Genomic DNA, 20,060 nt, shown 5'->3' on the forward strand with positions numbered 1-20,060 from the left:
TGGTTTTACGAAAGTACTCTTAATATTTCTTAATGACCTCAAATTGGCCGCCGAGGCAACTTTTTTAATTCAATTGTTTTGGTTACTCTCCTAACAGTTAAAAGATGCCGTGTCGTCAAATTCCTCCAACGTACCGAGGGGAATTCTAAAAGACAGTCTCTGGACGACAGGCGACCATCACCTTAAGCGCCCGGGATGGTTCCCCCAACCCGCGGGTCTGCAGAACCCAGGAACCCCCGTGGAGGCTGAGGTGGGAACATAAAGCGTTACACCGAGGGTCTGGGCTGCTTTCCTCGGAGATCAAGGTCGCACAGGCCCGGTGAGGGAGAAGGCGCCTCGCCTACAACAGGAGCACGTCGACGCTTGGCACCAACCGCAGGATGCCCCAAAACCCCAGGAAGGAAGAGAACCTGCAGCAGCCAAGGCACACGCGCGACGCCGGACGGTACCCACGCGCGCGCAGCCGCATCCGAGCCAGGCCCGCCCACTTCGCCCCGCCCCTCGGGCCGGAAGAACATGACGGCGCTTCCGTTGGTCTGCCGCCCCAGCGGTTGCCTCGGTGATGTCGTGGGTTCAAGCTGCGTCCTCCTCCCGGAGCCCTACAGACGAGGGGGACGTGTTTGACGAGGAAGCGGACGAGTCGCTCCTGGTGCAGCGGGAATGGCGGAATCACATGCAGAGACGAGTCAAAGTAAACTTGGGTAGAGGCCGTGGGCACTCGCTGGGGTCGCGGGTAGAGGGGAGGAGTGCGCGGAGTTGTGCAAAAGCTCTGTCCAGCGTTTTCCCAGCCTGGCCTGCTGTCCTTATGGCTTGACTGCCAGTCTGGCCCGCTTCCTGCTGGGATTTCCCAATGGGTTATTTGACAGCGTGTGTAACAACGCATTATCGCCTGACTCATTCTACTCACGCAAAGGGCAAAGCAGGAGTATGAGACCCATTCATTCACCAATATCTAGTTCAACATCTAGTATGTGTCTGAACCTGCTGATGATTGAGCGTGTATATTAACAAGTCCCTACCTTCACCACTCCAACAGCCTACAGTTAGGGTATTCAAGCAGGAATGGGAGGCAGGGAAAGTTACTGCGCATTCTTTGTGAACCTGAGGGCTGCATTGCAAGCTGTGGATCGACTAAAGCTTTATCCAGACTTTGAAGAATTTGCACGTTGATGAGGATCACAGGGAAAGAGGTGGGGGAGCAATGTACAGTGACTGTACTCATTATGGCTGTCACAGGACACAGTTTACAGGTGTTGCTTGAATGGGTGGGGAACCCAAAGTTAGGAGTGAATAAGGGATATTGAAAAGGTTGAGCGTAAGAATGTTGCCTAAGGGCAGTAGGAGAAAGCTAGTATGAAACACTGGTGGGTAGGTGAGGGAATATTAAAACTTGGTTTCTGTTTATTTGGTAAATGCAAAATATTCTTTCCTTGTCTCACTGTTCATTGAGAATAAGCTTAATTTTCAGGTGACGCACTCACAACTTAATTCTGGATAAGAACTAAATGGTAAGATGTGCATCCACATAATATTTTTGCCAACCTTATTATGCCCTTAGAACTGTAGTTAGGAATCTGCCCTAATTTAGTGTTTCAGTAATAGAATATTTATTTGGTCCAACAGCCATGTTGTCCATTTCAGAAATGCTTTATTTGAGACCAGGGCTAGTCCAGTAAATACTGAGTGCTGTGACACCCTTGGGAGACGCCAGACAAAATCTCTATCCACAGAGAATTTGCAGTCAAATTTAGTTATCAAGCAAAATTTCTAAAGCCAAACTTATCATCTTCCTGTTTCTAAAACAGTTTACTCTTTCACTACTTAACTGGCCTTCTTACCCACCTATACCATTCCAATCCCCATTACCAAAGGGCCAGACGTGTAATTTTCCATATTTCCTTTCTGTGAAGACATTGTTTAAAATTGTGTGAGAGTCAAGTGTTTAAAATTTGCTTCAGTCTGGACTTCAAAAGTGGGATGCCATAGTATGTCTAATGACACAGTAAAACCCTATTTCATCAATTTTCTAAATTAGTACTGTGCCTTTCTAGAAAATCCTACATATGTTTCACTTGTTGTTAGTTACAACTACAATGTTTTATTTTTAGGAAGGTTATAGAGATGGAATAGATGCTGGCAAAGCAGTTACTCTCCAACAGGGCTTCAATCAAGGTTATAAGGAAGGTGCAGAAGTCATTATAAATTATGGACAACTCAGAGGAACATTGAGGTAATTTTAAAAACTTAAGACGCTGAATTATTTTAATGTCACTACTACAGAATTTTTATGAAAGTAATATATAAAAAGTAAAAATAAAATATTTAAACTAAAGTGCTTTCCCTGGTGTTGAATGCACAAAATTAAATAACACTGCCTTCAAAAAGTAAAAATTAGCTGGACCAACTGGTGCACACCTGTAATCCCAGCAACTCAGGAGGCTGAGGCAGGAGGATCACAAGTTCAAGGTCAGCCTCAGAATTTAGAAGGTCCTAAACAAGAGCAAGACCCTGTCTCAAAATTTTTTTAATTTTTAAAAAGAGCTGGGGATGTAGTTCAGTGGTAGAGCGCTGCTGGGTTCATTCTCCAGCACCAAAAAAAAAAAATAAAAGCAAACAAAAAGTAAAAATCATTATTAGTTCATCACTTTAATATGTAAACCAGAAGTTATCTATTTTTACAAACAAATGGTAGGAAGATATATATTTTTTTGCCACCCAAACTACCACCAATCTCTAAAAGAAGTTCAGGTTTTGAATAAAGCTTTAATAGTTGCACATATGGCAGAGCACAGTATGATGGACCTCTCAACCAAAAGTACATTATGAAAAGTATAGTTAGTAAATGAAAAGTTATTTCATTTGTTTTTGTCCTGAGCACTGAGTACCTGTCAGGATTTCATAGCAATAATGGCATATAACAAAGCCAAATGATCAGATGACACATGGAGCTAAGAACATGAGAGGCTTGTCCTCTTTGATGCTTTATACCTTTTAAACTCAACTCTGTAGAGAAAAGCATAAAATACTTCAAAGTATTACTAATTTTATAACAGGATAGAAGATGAAAGAAAGATAGCAAAACAAAAAAAAAAAATATTCTCTTCATAGTTTTAGAAAATTCAACTGTGAAAGACCAGGATTTATAGTTTACTACAATAGGAAAATGATTACTTGTTCATCTTCACATCAAGTTAAATTAATCTTTTATAAGCTTAGAAAGCTTACTGCTGAATCTTTTATGTCTGTTGATTCCATCATTAAAACATTAGTTTTCAATTGGGGATGTAACTGAGCATTAGAGTGCTTAGCATGCTCAAGGCCCTGGGTTCAATCCTCAGCACCAAAACAAAAAACAAACAAAAAAAATTACTTTTCACAAAAACCATTGTTTTGTTTCTGAAATGTAAAAAAAAAACTAAATAAAACAGTATTGTCCATATTAGAAAAGTTATATATATGTATAAAATCTATTAAGACTAGAAGAATTCTTACCTTTTTCAAGGAAATTGTTTGTAGCTCCTTAGATTATTCTAATGGGTGATCAAGATTAAGAATCACTAGTTCAGAAACTGTTTGATGTCCTTAAAGGAGAAACTTGTTTTTCTGATCTTTCTCCAAATTGTGTCCCTCTGTAGGAGAAGTTACATAGTTATTAGAGAAAGTCTAAACTCGTGAAAAGTAAATATAGACTATGAAAGAGGGAGTATGAATTATAAACATGATTAAGTCTAATTTGTTTTAAAAAATAATGTCCTTATTTTTAAATCCTTTTTTACCATTATTACCTTCTGCTTTTGACTTGTATTATTATCATTAATACATTTTTGCATGGTGTTATTTGAAAGAGGTTTGTAGGACTTAGCATCAAACATTCTAAAAACCTGTCACTTTAATTTTTCTCTTATTTAACTCTTGTTTGTATTTTCATCCAGTGCTTTGCTCTCCTGGTGTCACCTTCATGATAATAGTTCAACTTTGATCAGCAAAATAAATAATCTTCTGGATGCAGTTGGCCAATGTGAAGAATATGTGCTCAAACATCTGAAATCAATCACTTCACAGCCCCGTGTTGTAGATTTATTGGACTCCATTGAGGATATGGACCTTTGTCATGTAGTTCCAGACGAGAAAAAGATTGATGGAACTGAAGATGAAAGACTCTGTGAAAATAATGCTGAGTTTAACAAAAACTGTGGCAAGAGTCCTAGTGGGATAGATTGTTCCTATTTAGAATGTTCTACAACACAAGAGCATTCATATTCTGAAAACCCAAACCTTGCTTGGATTTTAGAAGAGACAGCCAGTTTAGTTAAACAGTTGGGAATATCAATAGATGTTTTACAGCACCTCAAACAACTGTAAAAACTATCTTCCTTCTCTAAGGAATGTCTCAGAGCATTTTGTTTCCTAATAAGGTGACCAAAATTAATACCATTTCTGCACTGAACACTTCAGGTATTATCCTCCATGGAAATTTGCAATGACTTCAACATTAGCACTGTTATAAGCTTTTTTTGTGTCACAGGTAATTGTTTTGTAGTTTAAGATGTGCTCAGAAATTCATTGTCATCATTTTCAAATATCGAAATCGAACATTTTTAGATTCATTAGCAAAAACTAACAAATATTTTGTAAGAATCTAACACTATTATCTTCTTCCATCACCATCAGGTGGTTCAGGACCTCATCACCAGCTAATCAGACTTAAGTTACCAAAAGTAACCTAATGGCTAACATTATAGACACACAAAAATAAGTATATGTGTAGATCTATGGTTTTATATTGAAAGCAAAAAGACTAGTGTAAGAAACTGAAGCAGTCTTAATACTGTTGATTAAACATGCAAAATGTCAAAATTCACTTTAGTTACATATTGATTAAAAATAAGGACATTGAATTCCATAAAAATCCAGAAAATAACATTTCATGCTTAAGTCTGAAGAAAAGTACCTACTTAGTTTTTCCAAATAGTAAGATGTTATTAGTGTTGCTAACAATGTTTCAGATTATTTCTAAACTGTCATTTTGCTTAATATGCACATAAGAAACAACTGACTTTTGTATTACCTTCAAGTGAAATTTTTAGTCTTATCAGACAAAATTAGATTCAGGTTTTTGCTCCAGGATCTAAGCATGTACTAAACTTGGGAAAGAATTACTTCATCACTTTTTTCCACCTGAAACAAATTCATATGAGGTACCCAGCTTGAGAGGCACCCAGGTAATTGACCCTTGTTGGTAGCCTTAGCTGCTATTTCATTAGTATTTATATCTACCATATATGCTGAAAGACATACCACTATAATGAGAGAATCTGATAAAATGTCTTCTCAAGGGACAAAGAAAATGTACTATGATCTTAGAACCCTCCTCAAAGTTCACAAAACATTGAAATTTTGAGGTAACAAAATTTGAAATAAGAGTTCCATAAATTTTAGGTTTTACTAAAACCTGCTGAAGCTATCCAAGTGACATTTGGTACCAGTTAAAAAAAAAAGTGCTTATATCCAGATATGAACACCATTTTAGAGATTTACTAATTCATCTTGTTATATATATTTTTTCCATATTTTTGAATGCAATCAAAATCTCAAATCCACACAATATTAAAAGCAGTCTCAGGGCTGGGGATGTGGTTCAGTAGTAGAGCACTTCACTTGCCTGGCATGTGTGAGGCAATGGGTTCAATTCTCAGCACTAAATATAAATAAATGATTAAAAGGTCCACCAACATCTAAAAAAAAAATTTTTTAAGCAGTCTCACATCTTGCTTTTGCTCTGTCCTGCATATTACTTGTGAAGTATCCATATCAAATAATGTATCTCAAGGTCACCCTGAGTAAAGATTTTACGAATGTTGTTGAGATTTTATCTGGGCTTCCCCAAGGAGAGTCCCAAAAGATAATACCCTTGCCACCATTGATTACATAGAGCCTGCTTGTAGAGATACTTACAGAAAATGAAGTCAAAAAAATTAGCTGAGTTGATGATAAGCCTCTGCACTAGAACCAACAAGAGTGAAGGAAGTCTTGCTCGACTTTTTTTCATGTGCAACAAATGTATTTTTATTAATTTTTTTATGTTTTAATTAGTTGTACATGACAGTAGAATGCATTTAAACATTTTGATAGATCGCACATAAATGGAGTATAATTTCTCATTTTTCTGATTGTACATATTGTAGGATCACATAGGTCATGCAGTCATATATGTACATGATGTAATAATGTCTGTTGCTTGACTTTTGATTTTTTTTCTTTTGCCTTGGTTTATATGTTGTAGGCTTGCCAAGTCTTCCCATGAAAAGACTTTAGATGAATACAATACAATTGCTAAGGCATGATTGCCCCAGAACTGGCACAGCTAGAGGATCAAGGCCAAGGACATAGACATTAGGCTGAGTGATGTGTTTTTTTAGAAATTGCATCTAAAATAAGTTATATCTAAGTGTTGACATATCTCGGTATATTTTTTAACAAATCAAGGGGAGCTCAATTTTCTGACATTTCAATTGCTGGAACCGCTGAGGACATCACATTTTTTGTGATACATCAACAGGAAAGTAGGCAGCTGGATTCACCTACTTGCATCCTTATCTCATTTACAATCACTTCACTTCATGGGATACATTCTGAGAAATGTGTCATCAGGTGATTTTATTGTGTGAATATTTGAATGTGCTTCAACTAAGATGATTATAATGTCACTAGGTGATACAAGCTTATGGGACCAACATTGTTTCTCTGTGACCCATTGTTAGCCAAAATATTGCTAAGCTGCACAAGAATCTGTTGTCACCATTTATATCGTTTACTCCCCATTCATACTTCAACTTCAAACTGCTTTTTGCTAGGTCACACATCTGTTCTCAGTCCTGCCACTTGTCTCTTCATCACTGGCCATAATGAACCATACAATTCCTTCTGCTTGTCTTCTGCAGCAGTGCTTTTTCTTTTTGTCCTAGTTATTACCTATCATTTGCTAACTCTCCCCTTTTCTGTCTGTCCCTTAAATGTGAGGATTCCCCAGAGTTTCATTCTTGGACCTTTTTGTTTTTTTGTTTTCGTGCTCAAAGCAGAGAACCTCACTCCTCCCATGGTTTTCAATTATACTGATTATCCCGAAGCTAACATTTCAACCTCCATCCTCCCAAGCTCCAAAGGTAAATTTGCAACTGCTAATTTCTTATTCCTATTTCGGTGGCTTGGCATAAATAGCATTTCTAAATGGACCTGCTATACCCTTTCCCGCTCCTTTCCATCCCAATTTATTTTGTGTGCCTGCACATGTGTGAAACGAGATTGAACCCAGGGCTAGGCAAGTGCTCTACTACCGAGCTACATTCCTAGTCCTTTACCTTTTGTATTTTCAATCTATTAATGTCATCTCTGTTCACACAAAGATAGAAATATTTGTCTTCCTCTGCTTTTTCTTTGCCACCACCCCCTACTTGTCAATTGAGTATTTTATGTCTTCAGAACATATTTTGAATCTGACCTTTCATTTAAATCATCATATTTCAATTAAGTTTTTGCCTTATCACTGTTAATACTTTCAATTTAGCCCATTCCTGTCTTCCTTGTCACTCTTATCCTCCTGAAACAGGTTACTTCCCTGATTTAAAACCTCGATTTAGGACTGGGGCTGTAGCTCAGTGGTAACTCTTGCCTGGCGCATTTGAGGCACTGGGTTCGATCCTCAGCACTACATATAAATAAATAACATAAAAGTATTGTGTTCATCTACAACTAAAAATAAAAAATAAAACCTTGATTTATTTCCCTTTTTTCCTACCACGTTAATTATAAACATGAATTTCAGTTCTGAACCCAAGCAGCATTGTCAGTCTTATTTCTCATCCTGCCAGCTTCTGTACCACCATGCACTCTAACTTATTACACAATACTACAATTCTTTATGGACATAACTAGAGCTACTCCCAACCTCTGATTTTGCTCATTGCTGACTCTTCTGCTGAGAATACTTTATTCTCTAACCTTCTTTCCCAGAAAATGCCTATTTATCCTTCAATACTAGCTTAAATTTCACCTTCACCAGAGTTACTTTTCCCAGTGTTCCCTTGCCTCACTTTGAGTGTCTCCTAACTTCAGAATTCTCCAAGAAAAAGTAACATCAAAAGCACTGAGCATCATATCCTATAACAGATGCATAAGTAGTGTTCAATGAGGAGACAAATGAGTCTGCTAGCCAAAATGAAAATATAACAAGAAATATAATATTCCAAAATACATCATACATCATTTTGTTTTTAGAAGGCAAAGTGAACCTTTACGTTTGCCTTATTTTAAAAAAGAAATATGTATGTTGTTTCTCTTCATTTTTCATATTAATCATAAAAATCCATGTATCCAGATTGTGTTATTATACAGGCTAAATAGTAACATTAAGACAACAGCATTTATCAGTCATTAAAACTATACTACTGAGTTGGGCACAGTGGTGCATGCCTGTAATTCCAGCAAGTTGTGAGGCTGAGGCATGAAAATCATAAGTTTGAAGCCAGCTTCAACAACCTAGCAAAACTGTCTAAAAATTTTAAAAAGGCCTTGGAATGTAGCTCAGTGGTAGAGCACCCCTAGGTTCAATCCCCAGTACTGCAAAAGAAAATTATACTACAATTTAATGTTAAGACCTAAAACCCATAAAATTATATTTTAGTAAGTCTCATCTATTAAAGTACAAAAAGAACTACACAAAAAAACCTGGATGGAAATGGTTTAATAAATTATTAGTTTCTAGCAGGATGCCTTGTGCATAGTTTTAATGATACTAAGAAGGAGCTGAAGAAAGGAGAAAATAGGAAAAGTAATAACTAATAGTGCTTACTGTATACAGGCACTGTTCTAAAAACTTTACATATTGAATTTGTTTAATTCTCATAACAACCCTATGCCACAGAGCTATTATTATCCCATTCTATGATTGAAAAAACCAAGGCATGAAGAAGGCTGAACAATTTGTCCAATTCACAGCTATAAAATGACCCAGTTAAGATTTAAACAATGTAAGTCTGGCCCCAGGATTTGTGCCCAAAGAAAATGCTCACCAAATAGTAACAAAGTACCAGTGATGGTGTTTAATGGGGGAACTATGAACTATATTTTCCCCTTGCTATTTCTCCTTGATATTTCTACTTCATTTTTCAAGTCTTCCCCACTCTGAAAGTATTATTTTTATGAGAAAATATGAATAATAATGAATGAAAGTTTATCAGAAATTTGTTCCTCATCTAAAACAGGAAAAGTACAATTCCCTGCCTACTGGGGGGAGAGAATCTTGATCATTTAGAAAGTAGTATAGGAAGATATGTTTAATATATACAGAAACTAAATTCTTCCTGGACTCTTTAGACTTCATACCTTCTCACAGGAAAATAATCTGAGTCATTCATTTTGTGATAATGTGTCTTAACCATTCATATATTCCTACTTAAAAAAAAAAAAAAAAGTTAGCTCACTACTTATATATACTGCTACAGATTTGCCAAAAAAAAAATCAAGAGTCCTCAACATGAAAAACACTCCATTTTCTTGTCCCAATTAATAGTCTGATCTTTCCAGAAAGAAGGGCAGCAAAGCCCAAATCAGAACTACCTCCAGATTCAGTTCTAGAGAATTTGAATCCTGGTCCTTTCATGTGTTAATATGCAGTTCAGCTTTAGAGAGGCCCTGAACCTTTAGATCCCTGTGTCTTTCCCAAAAGCTGGTGAATTAGTTCAAGGCCGCTGGGTGGTGCTCATGCACCCTGATATGTTAGTACAGCATGTGTTTCTTTCCTTGGTAACTGCCCTTTAGACCTTAGACTTCACTTTTCAGAATTATGAGAAGCTAACAATTATCCTAGAATTATGCCAGAGAGATTGAATCACTTGTTAGATTGGGTAGGTGGGAAGGGTTTTCTGGGTATGTCAACAAACAAGAAATTAGGGTGCCACCTGTTTTTAATTCTAAGCTGAGAATTTTTCTAAATCAAAATAACCAATCATAAAGAAGTCAATTTGTAAGAACATTTTAAAAATCACCTTCTGTACTCCAAAACTCTGAGACCTGAAAGAACCAAGTACCCAAAGCATATAGAATTCAGTAAGAGACCATGTAAAATTATAATTTCACAGGCATGAGACATCTCTATTTTCCAGGTAAGACTATGCCTCAACTATTAGAAACAATTCTGATGCATCTCTTCATCTCTCACTGTCTAGCTCTCTCTTTTTCATTCCCACACAATACAACTTTTCAGGATTTACAGTAGAGGTATATAAAAAACTTTTTAACCCAATCAAATATATCACAATTCATTTTTTTAAGTGAAGAAATCTACAACCAGATAGGTTTTCCTCATAACAGATACAATTCATTCCAACTAATAATTAAGCTATTTCTAATGAATTACATAATCACCATTATCTATGACCATTCAGTATATGGTTCTAATATGGAATTTTTAAGCATAAAACATAAATATTTGCAAATCCCTTATAAATAATGAGAGTGTTTTGATAATGATAGTAGTCCTTGCCAATAAAGCAAAACTGGACTGATAAAATAAGGATATAATGTAAATACAACAAAATATTTTCTTTTTTATTGGAGACATTGCAAAACACCTTTCTCCCATAATCAGATCCTGATATAACCAGGGACTCTCTAACTTGTAATTATAAATTATACCATGAAACACCAAATTATTTGCTTATTAAAAACTAACCATAAATTTCTAATCTATCAACTATATTAGAAATTATTGCTATGGAGTTGATTATGGAAGGAAAACTCATTTGCATTCAAATCCCACGTGGAAACTAATCAAACACTTTCATTTGAAATCACTGTTCTACTATTCAAGATACCAAATGATATATTATCAGTCTGATTTTAATCTTCTCATAGGGCTTTATGAGGTTCCTATGATGTCTGAAATCTGGCAATTCATTATGACCAACACCATTTGTTAGCTTAGAGAGCATTTTTACTTCTGTCAGTGCTGGAACAAAGTTGTACCCTCTGTGAAAGGTAGTAGCAGCACTGAGATCAGAGATGTGATCCATTTTCACTAGGCTGCTCTGAGAGCCCTCTGCCTTTCCAGTGTGAACATTAACTCCTGACCTCATCGCAAGTTAATTTTATCCCCAAGGAAGTAACCAGGGGACAACTTGAGAAAGGCAGGCAGTAAGTTGTTGATGACAGATGGTGTTCAGTTGATGGAAAGGGTGACTAAAGAAGGTGACAAAGAAACTTACTAAGAAATCAGTGTAGCTTTTGAATTTTTAGAATGGAATATGTATCAAATCAAAGATATTTTAACCCATTTGCCTTGAAATCCCAGATTTAGAAATTTAATCTAAGAAATAAAAGAAACTTTCAGCACAAAGATAATCCACATTCTATGTAGAGTAAAATTAGAAACACACTAAATGATCAACAATTTAAAATTTGTTAATTATGCTAGCTTATATTTGACATACCCTTTATAAGTTATTATTATGAGAACTAGAGAAATAAGCAAAGTGTTTATTGTATGTATTTAACTGAAAGTCACTATTAAATGTTGAAATGTGTGGATACATTATATTTAAAATCATAAGCCAAAATAAATCTTTCTTCCTTTTAAGTTGATTATTTCCTGTGTTTTGTAATAGTAACAGAAAACTAACATACTCATGATAGAAAACTAACATACTTAATCAACTTTAAACCCCAATGGAAGAAAAAATGGGTATGGATATGCTAAAACTATTCATATTTTTGTTTAGCTAATTTTCTAACAGACTGTAAGATTGTACTTCAGCCAATACCAACCAACAGCGTGGTATCTGATTATGTTCTCAGTAGTGTAAACGAATTCGCTTTCTTAAAAGTACCTGGAACTACCTTCTCTTACCAAATAAAAATAAAACTCTTCACTGAATTTGTTACAATGTTGCTTCTGTTTTCAGAAAATTGGGACTATTATTAGCCCAGTTGAGTCATTTTTAGTAACAGGAGAAAACCAATATCCAACATACGTCACTGCTCCACAGTACAGCTATCCAATCAAATAATCAGGCAGAACCTCCGTAAATTCTATGAGAAGTGACTGACCCACTATAAACTTAAACAGATTTGAAAGAGAATGTGGTATTCATATTTGGGGTTTTTTTGTTGTTATTGTTGTCCACATTGATTTCACTGTAGAAACAACTTGGGTCATGTTTGCTATTGTTCTGTACAAGTTAATTTTTAAAAGCTTATAATAAATAAGAAAGCATATAAATCATCTATTTATCAGAGATATGAGCCTCTTAATTTCCAAATCTGTAAAATCTGTAAACGGAAGTAGTGGTAGTAATGTCATTATTTCTGTAAGGATTGCATGTAATAACATATAAAATGCTTGCTTGGTGTTAGGCACTTAGTAAACGCTTACTAAGGGAGACAAGTATCCTGTGGTGGCTAAAAATGGTAGTTCTAAAGCCAGATTGTCTGCTTGGAAGCACAGCTCCAATCACAAGTCAGTTCTCCTTCCTGTTCCATTTCTTCATCTCCTCAAATTGCTATCTCATAAGATGGTTAAAAGAAATAAATCTAATTAATTGATCATTTTGCTTGTGCTGGGATTCAAACCTTGTAGGTGCATACCTGCAATGTACTCTATCACTGAGCTCTATCCCATGCCACCACCCTCCCAATAAATGAATCTGAATATACAGAATGCTTAGGAAGGTGCCTGGAAAGTATTCAGTGCTCACTAAACATTGGCTATTATTGTCATATTTTCTCCTGAGCCTGCAATTTAGCAAGTGGGTTAACCATCTTTAGACAACTTTAACTATCATGAAATTGCCATGACTCAGACAGCCAAGCTTCCTACTGGCATAGCGAAAGGTAATTAGCATGATTTTTTTTTCTCCATTGTTATCTTAAAAGAAAAGGAGAAGGAAGGAAAAGAAGAAAATGTTTCCAACATTTGCAAATGTTAGCATAAAATTATACTTTAAGCCAGGCACAGTGGTGCATATCTGTATTCCCAGTGACTAGGGTTTGGATGTGGTTTGTCCTCCAGTTGTTCATGAGTTGGAGGCTTAGTCCCCACTGTGGTGGTGTTGAGATGGCAGGACCCTTAAAGAGGTAGAACCAATAGGTAGGTTACTGCAGTCGGTGGATTAAGGTAGTTCTCTTGAGACCCTGGAGTTAGTTCTTATAAGAGTCACCTGTTATAAGTGATCAGGCCTGGCCTCTCCCTACCACACGGCTTCCAGTCCTGCCACGTGATCTGTCCTTGCATGACTCCTGCCATCGTGCCACCCACCATGCTGTGATGCAGCTAAGGGGCCCTCACATAGAGCTGGCACTTCTTGGACTTTCAGCCTTCAAAATGTTAAGCTAAGTAAACTTTTCTTAACGAGTTACATAGTCTCAGATATTTCATTATAATAACAGAAAAAGCACAATTACACGAAGTATTAGTTTGTTAGGATCTCGTTAAGAGATACCACAGACTGGGTGACTTTTCACAGACATTTATTTGCTCACAGTTCTGGAGCCTAGCAGTTCAAGATCAAGGTGTTAGACTGGTTTGGTTCTCCTGCCGCCTCTCATCTTGACCTGCAAATGGCAACCTTTTCTGTGTACTCACATGATCTTCTCTGTGTACACATACACACATCCCTGGTGTCTCTTTATGTGCCCAAATTTCCTCTTCTTATAAGGATACCAGTCAGATTGGATTAGTGCCCATTCTAATGACCTCATTTTGTCATTTCTTTAAAGGTCCTAACTCAAAATACAGTCACATTCTGAGATTCTGAAGTACTGGGGGTAGGGATTCAACTTGAATTATGGGGAAACAAAATTCAGTTCAAAAAAGGTGAGAACGTGGAAGATTTAATTTTTTTTTTTTTTTTGGTGGTGGTGCTGGGGATTGAACTCAGAGCCTTGTATATGTTAGGCAAGTGCTCTACCACTGAGCTATACCCCCAGCCAAGATTTGCTTTTCTTAAGTAATATTTTCTACAATATTTAGTATTCTATGAGGAGCATAATTATTTTATAATCTGGAAAAGTAATAAATTAAGACAAAACAAAAATGGTATGTTTATATTTAAGATAGAGTTAGATTGTAGGCTTAGATAATTATAAATAGATTTTTCGTTTACACGAATTTCTCCTGGAGCATTTGAAAGTCACTCTGCTTTTAGAATTTACTTTAAAAATTATAAAATTTAGTTTTAGCTTAAAACACAGTCCTTTTTTATTATAAAATAAGTCATGTAGTTTCAGGAGTGATAGAAACTAATTTAACTTATAAATTAGTGAGTTATTTGTCTTTGAGAAAGTAGTAAGAATTTTTATTGTCAAAACAAAAAATCATAACAGAAGACACAAATTATTTGTTTTGACAATTTTAGACTCCAGGGCTTCTCTATGAGAAAGTCAGCTCCTTAAATAAACAAAATACTACCCAAAACAAAACCAGCAAGTATCTGAGACAGTGTTCAAGACAATGAACATGTACACGGTGAGGAGAAATAAAAATGCAGTCTATTTCTTCGCTGCAATAAAACATGTTGCATAAATGTATGAGGCTTGTTTTGGTGAAAAATGCTTTCATTATAGAAAAATTTTGAATTCTTCCACCTCCCTGCCGAAAAAGTTTCAGTGCCTAACCTGGAAAAAGAAATCAAAATAAGATGACACTGATTGACACTAATTTCACATGAACCTCAAGTCTATAATCTAACTGTACTTACCATCTTCTTTACAAGCCCTAGGTTCAATCCCCAGCACTGCAAAAAATAAAATAAGCTTAACATACATTTATCAATATCAAATCAGTAGACTTAACTTTCTCCCTTTGGGAAATTTCCAACCAATTTGGAGTCAAGCTAATCTTACTTTAAAGTACAAGAAAGGATATGCAAGGCTAGTGTCTGTTTTGTGACAAAAGAGAAGTATATATCCAATATATCAATTGGTACCAGGAGAGAGGATGAAATGACTGCAGGATAGTGGTTCCTTAAGTTGACAAAAAAAGAAGCAGACTCCAGCTTACTCCTAGAAAGAGGGGTCCCTGCCAAGTCTAAACATTAATGTAACCCCAAACCTCAAATAGGTCCCCCTAACTGACAAGGCTGCAGCATAGTGCTACCAGAGTCAAGAAGGCCAAGGTCACCCAAACTTATCAGTAGGCACTTCTATGCCATGATGAGTCAATGCTCACACTGATGATAGTAAAAAGAATCAAGAAACCTAGGTTTTGGGAAAGTATAAACATTATTTACCTAATAAGCAATGATCAAAATCTATGGTAAATGATACGAAAATGGATAATGAGTTTCCCCACACATCACCAATAAGATATTTTTTTCAGTCTGATTTTAAAGCAGCTCAAAATGGTTTCTTCCATACAAGCATAAGCTTTGTATCAATATTTCTTAGAATGAATTATGTCTCTAACTCTAGCCTCATTTTGAGAGTTCTTAAAAAATATATAATATGATATAAATTTTCTGTGAGAAGGTCAGTTCCTTATATAAATAAAATGCTCATAGGAATATAATATATTATTATGTCAGAGACAGGTAAAAGGGGAATGAAGAACAAGAAAACTTCCATTCGGAGTTCCTGGAATAAAAAGCACTCTAGAAATGTGTGGGTGTGAGCACATTCAAGTGGTGGGGGTATTATGGCTTGGATATGGGGTGTCCCCAAAAAGCTCCTTGGGTTAATGCAGGAATATTCATAGGTTAAATGATTGGATTGTGAGAGCTGTGACCTAATCAGTCTATCCTAGTTTGAATGCACTGACTGGGTGGTAACTATAGGCAGGTGGGGCATGGCTGGAAGAGGTGGGTCTTTGGAGGTGTGTCCTGGAAATGTGCTTCTTCCTGGTGGCCCCTTCCCCCAACTCCTTGCTTCCTGACCCCTCCATAAACTGAGCAGTTTCTCTCTGATGGGCCTTTCCTTCATGAAGTGCTGCCTCACCTTGGACCCAGAGCAATGGACTCCTCTGTCTATGGACTAAGACCTCTAAAACTATAAGTCCCAAATAAACTTTTTCTCCTCTGAGTTGTTCTTGTTGGGTATTTTGGTCACAACCATGAAAAAGCTAACTGAAACAAAAGGTTTAATATTAGGGTCCATGACAGTTCTTTCTTCCCTTCTATCTCTGGGACATCCATCTTGGGTGGCTTGAAGTTTGCTGAATCTTCAGTCATTCGGGTGACCAGTGCACAGATCAGTTCCATGGGAGAGGACTTCTGGGATCTTTTGAAGGCCTGGGTAACAAACTCCAGAATCAGACTTCTCAAAAGGTCATGGTCCAAAAAAACTCCTTTCTGATAAATTTCTGTCCTTATTTTCACTTCCAGAATCCATAGTGGTAGGATTTGTCCAAGAAAGGCTGTAGAGGAACAAGAAATAAACCAACTTCTAGGTCTTTGCTTAGAGGAACAGTGAGAGGTGCTGCTTGGGATAGATTGGGCTAATGTAGGCTGCTTCTCTTCTTTTGTTCTCTCTTTGCTCTGCAGTTTGCGGAATACTTTTGCCACTTACAGGTACTTGGTCTTCTCCATGGTGGGGTGTGTAGCCAGCATGTCTCAGCCCTGTCTGTTGCTCAAAATGCTGAATGTTCTCATAGGTCTGTTTGTTTTTTTAAAAATTTTTTTAGTTTTAGATGGACACAATATTTTTATTTATTTATCTTTATGTGGTGCTGAGGATCGAACCCAGTGCCTCACGCGTGCTAGGCAAGTACTCTACCATTGAGCCACAACCTCAGCCCCCTGGGTCTGTTTTGTGATCAGAGAATTCATAGTGATGTGAGTGGCTCTAGCCTTCACCACTGGGACCTTGTCCATACTGTCAGTGACCATTGACAGGATCATGGCAGGAGGGGTTACACTGGCCTCTCCCTCATCTGCCTACTATAGTATTTAAGAAACAGCCTGGTTTAAATTTTTGCCCATTATCACTTCCAAATTCCTAGGGTATACTGGTATAAACAAAGGTCTCAGTTTCCTACTACCTGGTTAGGTAATTATTAGACTTTGACATATAATAAACAGTATTAATAATATTGATATTATTATAGTCTACTCCCTCTTAAAATCTTAGCCTCCCAAATCACAGGGATTACATGATGGCACATGCCTGTAATCCCACTGCTCAGAGGCTAAGGCAGGAGGATTACAAATTCAAAGCCAGCCTCAGCAACTTAGTGAGGCCCTAAGTGACTTAGCAAAAATCTGTCTCAAAACAAAAAGTAAAAAGGGTTGTGGATGAGACTCAGTGGTTAAGCACCCCTGGGTTTAATTCCTAGTACAAAACAAACAAAAAAAAAAACAAAAAAACAAAAAAAATCCTTGTTAGTGATTTAGGTTATCTTGTGAACTTCGTCAGGAAGACAGAAATCTAATGTCTAATAAGAGAGTGTTTGCTAATTGAATAGATTTGAGAAAAAAGAATAATCAGGGCTAGAGATGTAGCTCAATGGTAGAACACTTGCCTAGTGTGTGCAATGCCCTGTGTTCAATTCCCAGTACTGTAAATTTTTTTTAAAAAGATCAAAGCATAAATATTTGTTGGTGTGTATCCAACATAGTCCTAATAAAAGAAGTTTTAATTGAATGCTCATTCACAGGGTCAGTTGTAACTCCTATTGCTTTAATTCAGTCCTTTACCAATTTTTGCCTGGCCTCTTGGCATAATCCTCCTAGCTTCCCTCCTTTACTTCCCACAGGTTCCCTGTGCTCCACAAGATTACCAGAAGTGTTGTGGAGGAGACCTGCCAGCAGAGCTGAAGTGGCTATGGGTGTCTATAGCCACAAGTTCTTGCAATTCCACAGGAAGACTTTCAAATGAGCCAGCAAACAATATAGACAGGAGTCAATTATTAAAGGGAGAAATGAGGATAACAAGATAGGCACCATAGAGATCGCCTCTGGAGAGAACGGTGTGGCTCTTAGAGTCTGGGGTTTTTGAGAATTTTTCTTCATCATTGCCTTAGTTTTGCATTTCCCTCCTTTGTAGAAACCTCATCAAATTTCCTCTGGGAGGGTCCTGATGACCTAGTAACAAGGTATGGGTGTGACTTATGCAGTTATAATTAACTACGGCTGGGGGAGGTTTGACATACCAGTTCCCATTTTCCTGATGTTTGTCTGTTTTTTTAAGGTTCCTTATGATTCCCAGTTCTGTGCCCTATGTCTTGTCATTGATGCATATATCTGATGTCCTCCCTATAAGTTACCACCCTTTATTGTCCTTCCCCCACCCACTTTCTCGTGGCTGACTAGTTATCTAACAGAAGAATCTTTCTAAAATTTAAGTTTGATCATACTATTCACTTACTTGTTTCTCCATGACTGTGAAATAACCAATACCAGCCGTCCTTTGCAATGTGATCTCCAATCAGCACAACCAAAGATCCTCGCACGAAAGTGATAGAGACACATGCTGTTTCCTAAATACTCTGTCCTTTTAAGTATCGGTTAACTTTTTATTGCTAGAGGAAGAAAAGTTTATTTTGGCTCACAGTTTCAGAGGTCCGTTCCACAGTCAGGTGACTCACAGCAGTTGACTGTAGCTCCATGGTATGAGGACATGGCAGAGGAAAACAGCAACCAGGAAGCAGAGAGTGCTCCACTCCCCAAGGACAAAATATAAACCCCGAAGTCACAACCCCAAAGACCTGCTTCCTCCAGCTACACCCTACCTACCACCCAGTTTATTCTTATCGGTGGATTAATCCACTGTTTGAGTTACACCTCTCATAATCTAATTTTCACCTCTGAAAATTATTTTTACCTGGAGAAGGGTGTCTTGAATGTCTGTGAGGATTTTGTCCATGGTAAAGTTGTTAGGTAGGAGTTCAGGGACTCCAAGATGGTGGAGGCAGGGTACAAGAAAAATTTTGCTGGAGGACAAGGAAGGGAGATGAGTTATCATATCCCTGTTTATGACAAGTCCCATTACCATGACTGCTCCCGCCACTGAGGACTCATGGTCAATGATAACTCCTTTCACAAGTTTGGTGTTCTAAAATGACCAATGTGGGTAAAGTGGATGGTATTTTAATTAGGTTTTCCAAAGTAACCAATGGGGGAAAACTGGACACTATTTTAATCAACTATTAGAAGGTAACCAATGGGAACAAATATGATAAGATCTTTAATCTGGTCCATACAGGGAAGAGAATGCCTCACAGTTCAGCATTTAAGACACTAATTTCCAGACATTTGGGGCCTTAACCTCTCTTACTTGGTCCAGTCCTCTCTACATTATGGAGTACTACTTCCACCTTCACGTTCAATAAATCTATATTTTGTTACTTCTGTGTATCTTGCTCAATTCTTTGTTTAGGACACCAAGGACCTAACTCCAACTAGACACCCTGACGATAACAAAAATATAAATGAATAAAGTGACATAATCATTCTGGCTTATTTAGGGCATTTTTTTTTTTTTTTTAATGGTACCAGGGGACTAAACTCAGGGGTATTCTACCACTAAGCTTACATCCCCAACCCTTTTATCATTTCAAGACAGGTTCTCCCTGAATTGCTGACTGTGGCCTGGAAATTGCAATTCTCCTGCCTCAGCCTCTTGAGTCACTGGGATTACAGGGTGTACCACTGTGCCCGATTAGTCTTTTTTTGTTTTTATGATTCAATCTGCCAGAACATGATTGCTCTGACTGAACAAAATAAATAATATTCCTGAACACAGAGTAAGGATCTATCATGCTTCCAAGAGAACCCATCAAGGCACAGACCTTATCAAGGTGTTCAGGTGACTGTTAGATTTTTCTCCTACCTCAAATTTACTTTATCCTAGCCCAAGAATCTTATCTCATTGGATCTGATGAATTTATAAATCAGTTTGGGATTGGTTGTTGAGGCATGAGTTTACATTTTTAAGTGATTGGCATTCTTCGATGTTTCTGTTTAGTTATTGCCTTAGCCATTTTTGTGGTAGTTTTCTTAGTTATCTATAATGTGTATTTGTTTCTATTTTTATTTTTATTTTGTTTCTGGTAATTCTTTTCCAGATTGGAAATT

At 37.1% G+C, this 20,060-nt stretch overlaps 1 protein-coding gene and 1 pseudogene across 1 annotated transcript; one reads left to right on the forward strand and one right to left on the reverse strand.

The window, feature by feature from the left end:
• Positions 1-505: 505 nt before the first annotated feature.
• Yae1 (YAE1 maturation factor of ABCE1) lies at positions 506-7,476 on the forward strand. The gene is made up of 3 exons (XM_047561162.1): positions 506-691; positions 2,109-2,230; positions 3,933-7,476. Exons 1-3 carry the CDS (start codon positions 563-565, stop codon positions 4,360-4,362), a joined length of 681 nt encoding a protein of 226 aa, XP_047417118.1. The 5' UTR covers positions 506-562; the 3' UTR covers positions 4,363-7,476.
• An 8,615-nt stretch (positions 7,477-16,091) lies between these two features.
• On the reverse strand, positions 16,092-16,913 carry LOC124991364 (putative monooxygenase p33MONOX; annotated as a pseudogene).
• Between the last annotated feature and the right edge of the window lie 3,147 nt (positions 16,914-20,060).

This window comes from Sciurus carolinensis, chromosome 8 (assembly GCF_902686445.1).
Source record: "Sciurus carolinensis chromosome 8, mSciCar1.2, whole genome shotgun sequence".
NCBI classification, from domain to species: Eukaryota; Metazoa; Chordata; class Mammalia; order Rodentia; family Sciuridae; genus Sciurus; species Sciurus carolinensis.

Coding starts and splice junctions, on each gene's coding strand:
- Yae1 (XM_047561162.1), top strand. CDS start 563: ATGTCGTGGGTTCAAGCTGCGTCCTCCTCCCGGAGCCCTACAGACGAG. Junction 692..2,108: donor ACATGCAGAGACGAGTCAAA/GTAAACTTGGGT, acceptor TTTTATTTTTAG/GAAGGTTATAGAGATGGAAT. Junction 2,231..3,932: donor CAACTCAGAGGAACATTGAG/GTAATTTTAAAA, acceptor ATTTTCATCCAG/TGCTTTGCTCTCCTGGTGTC.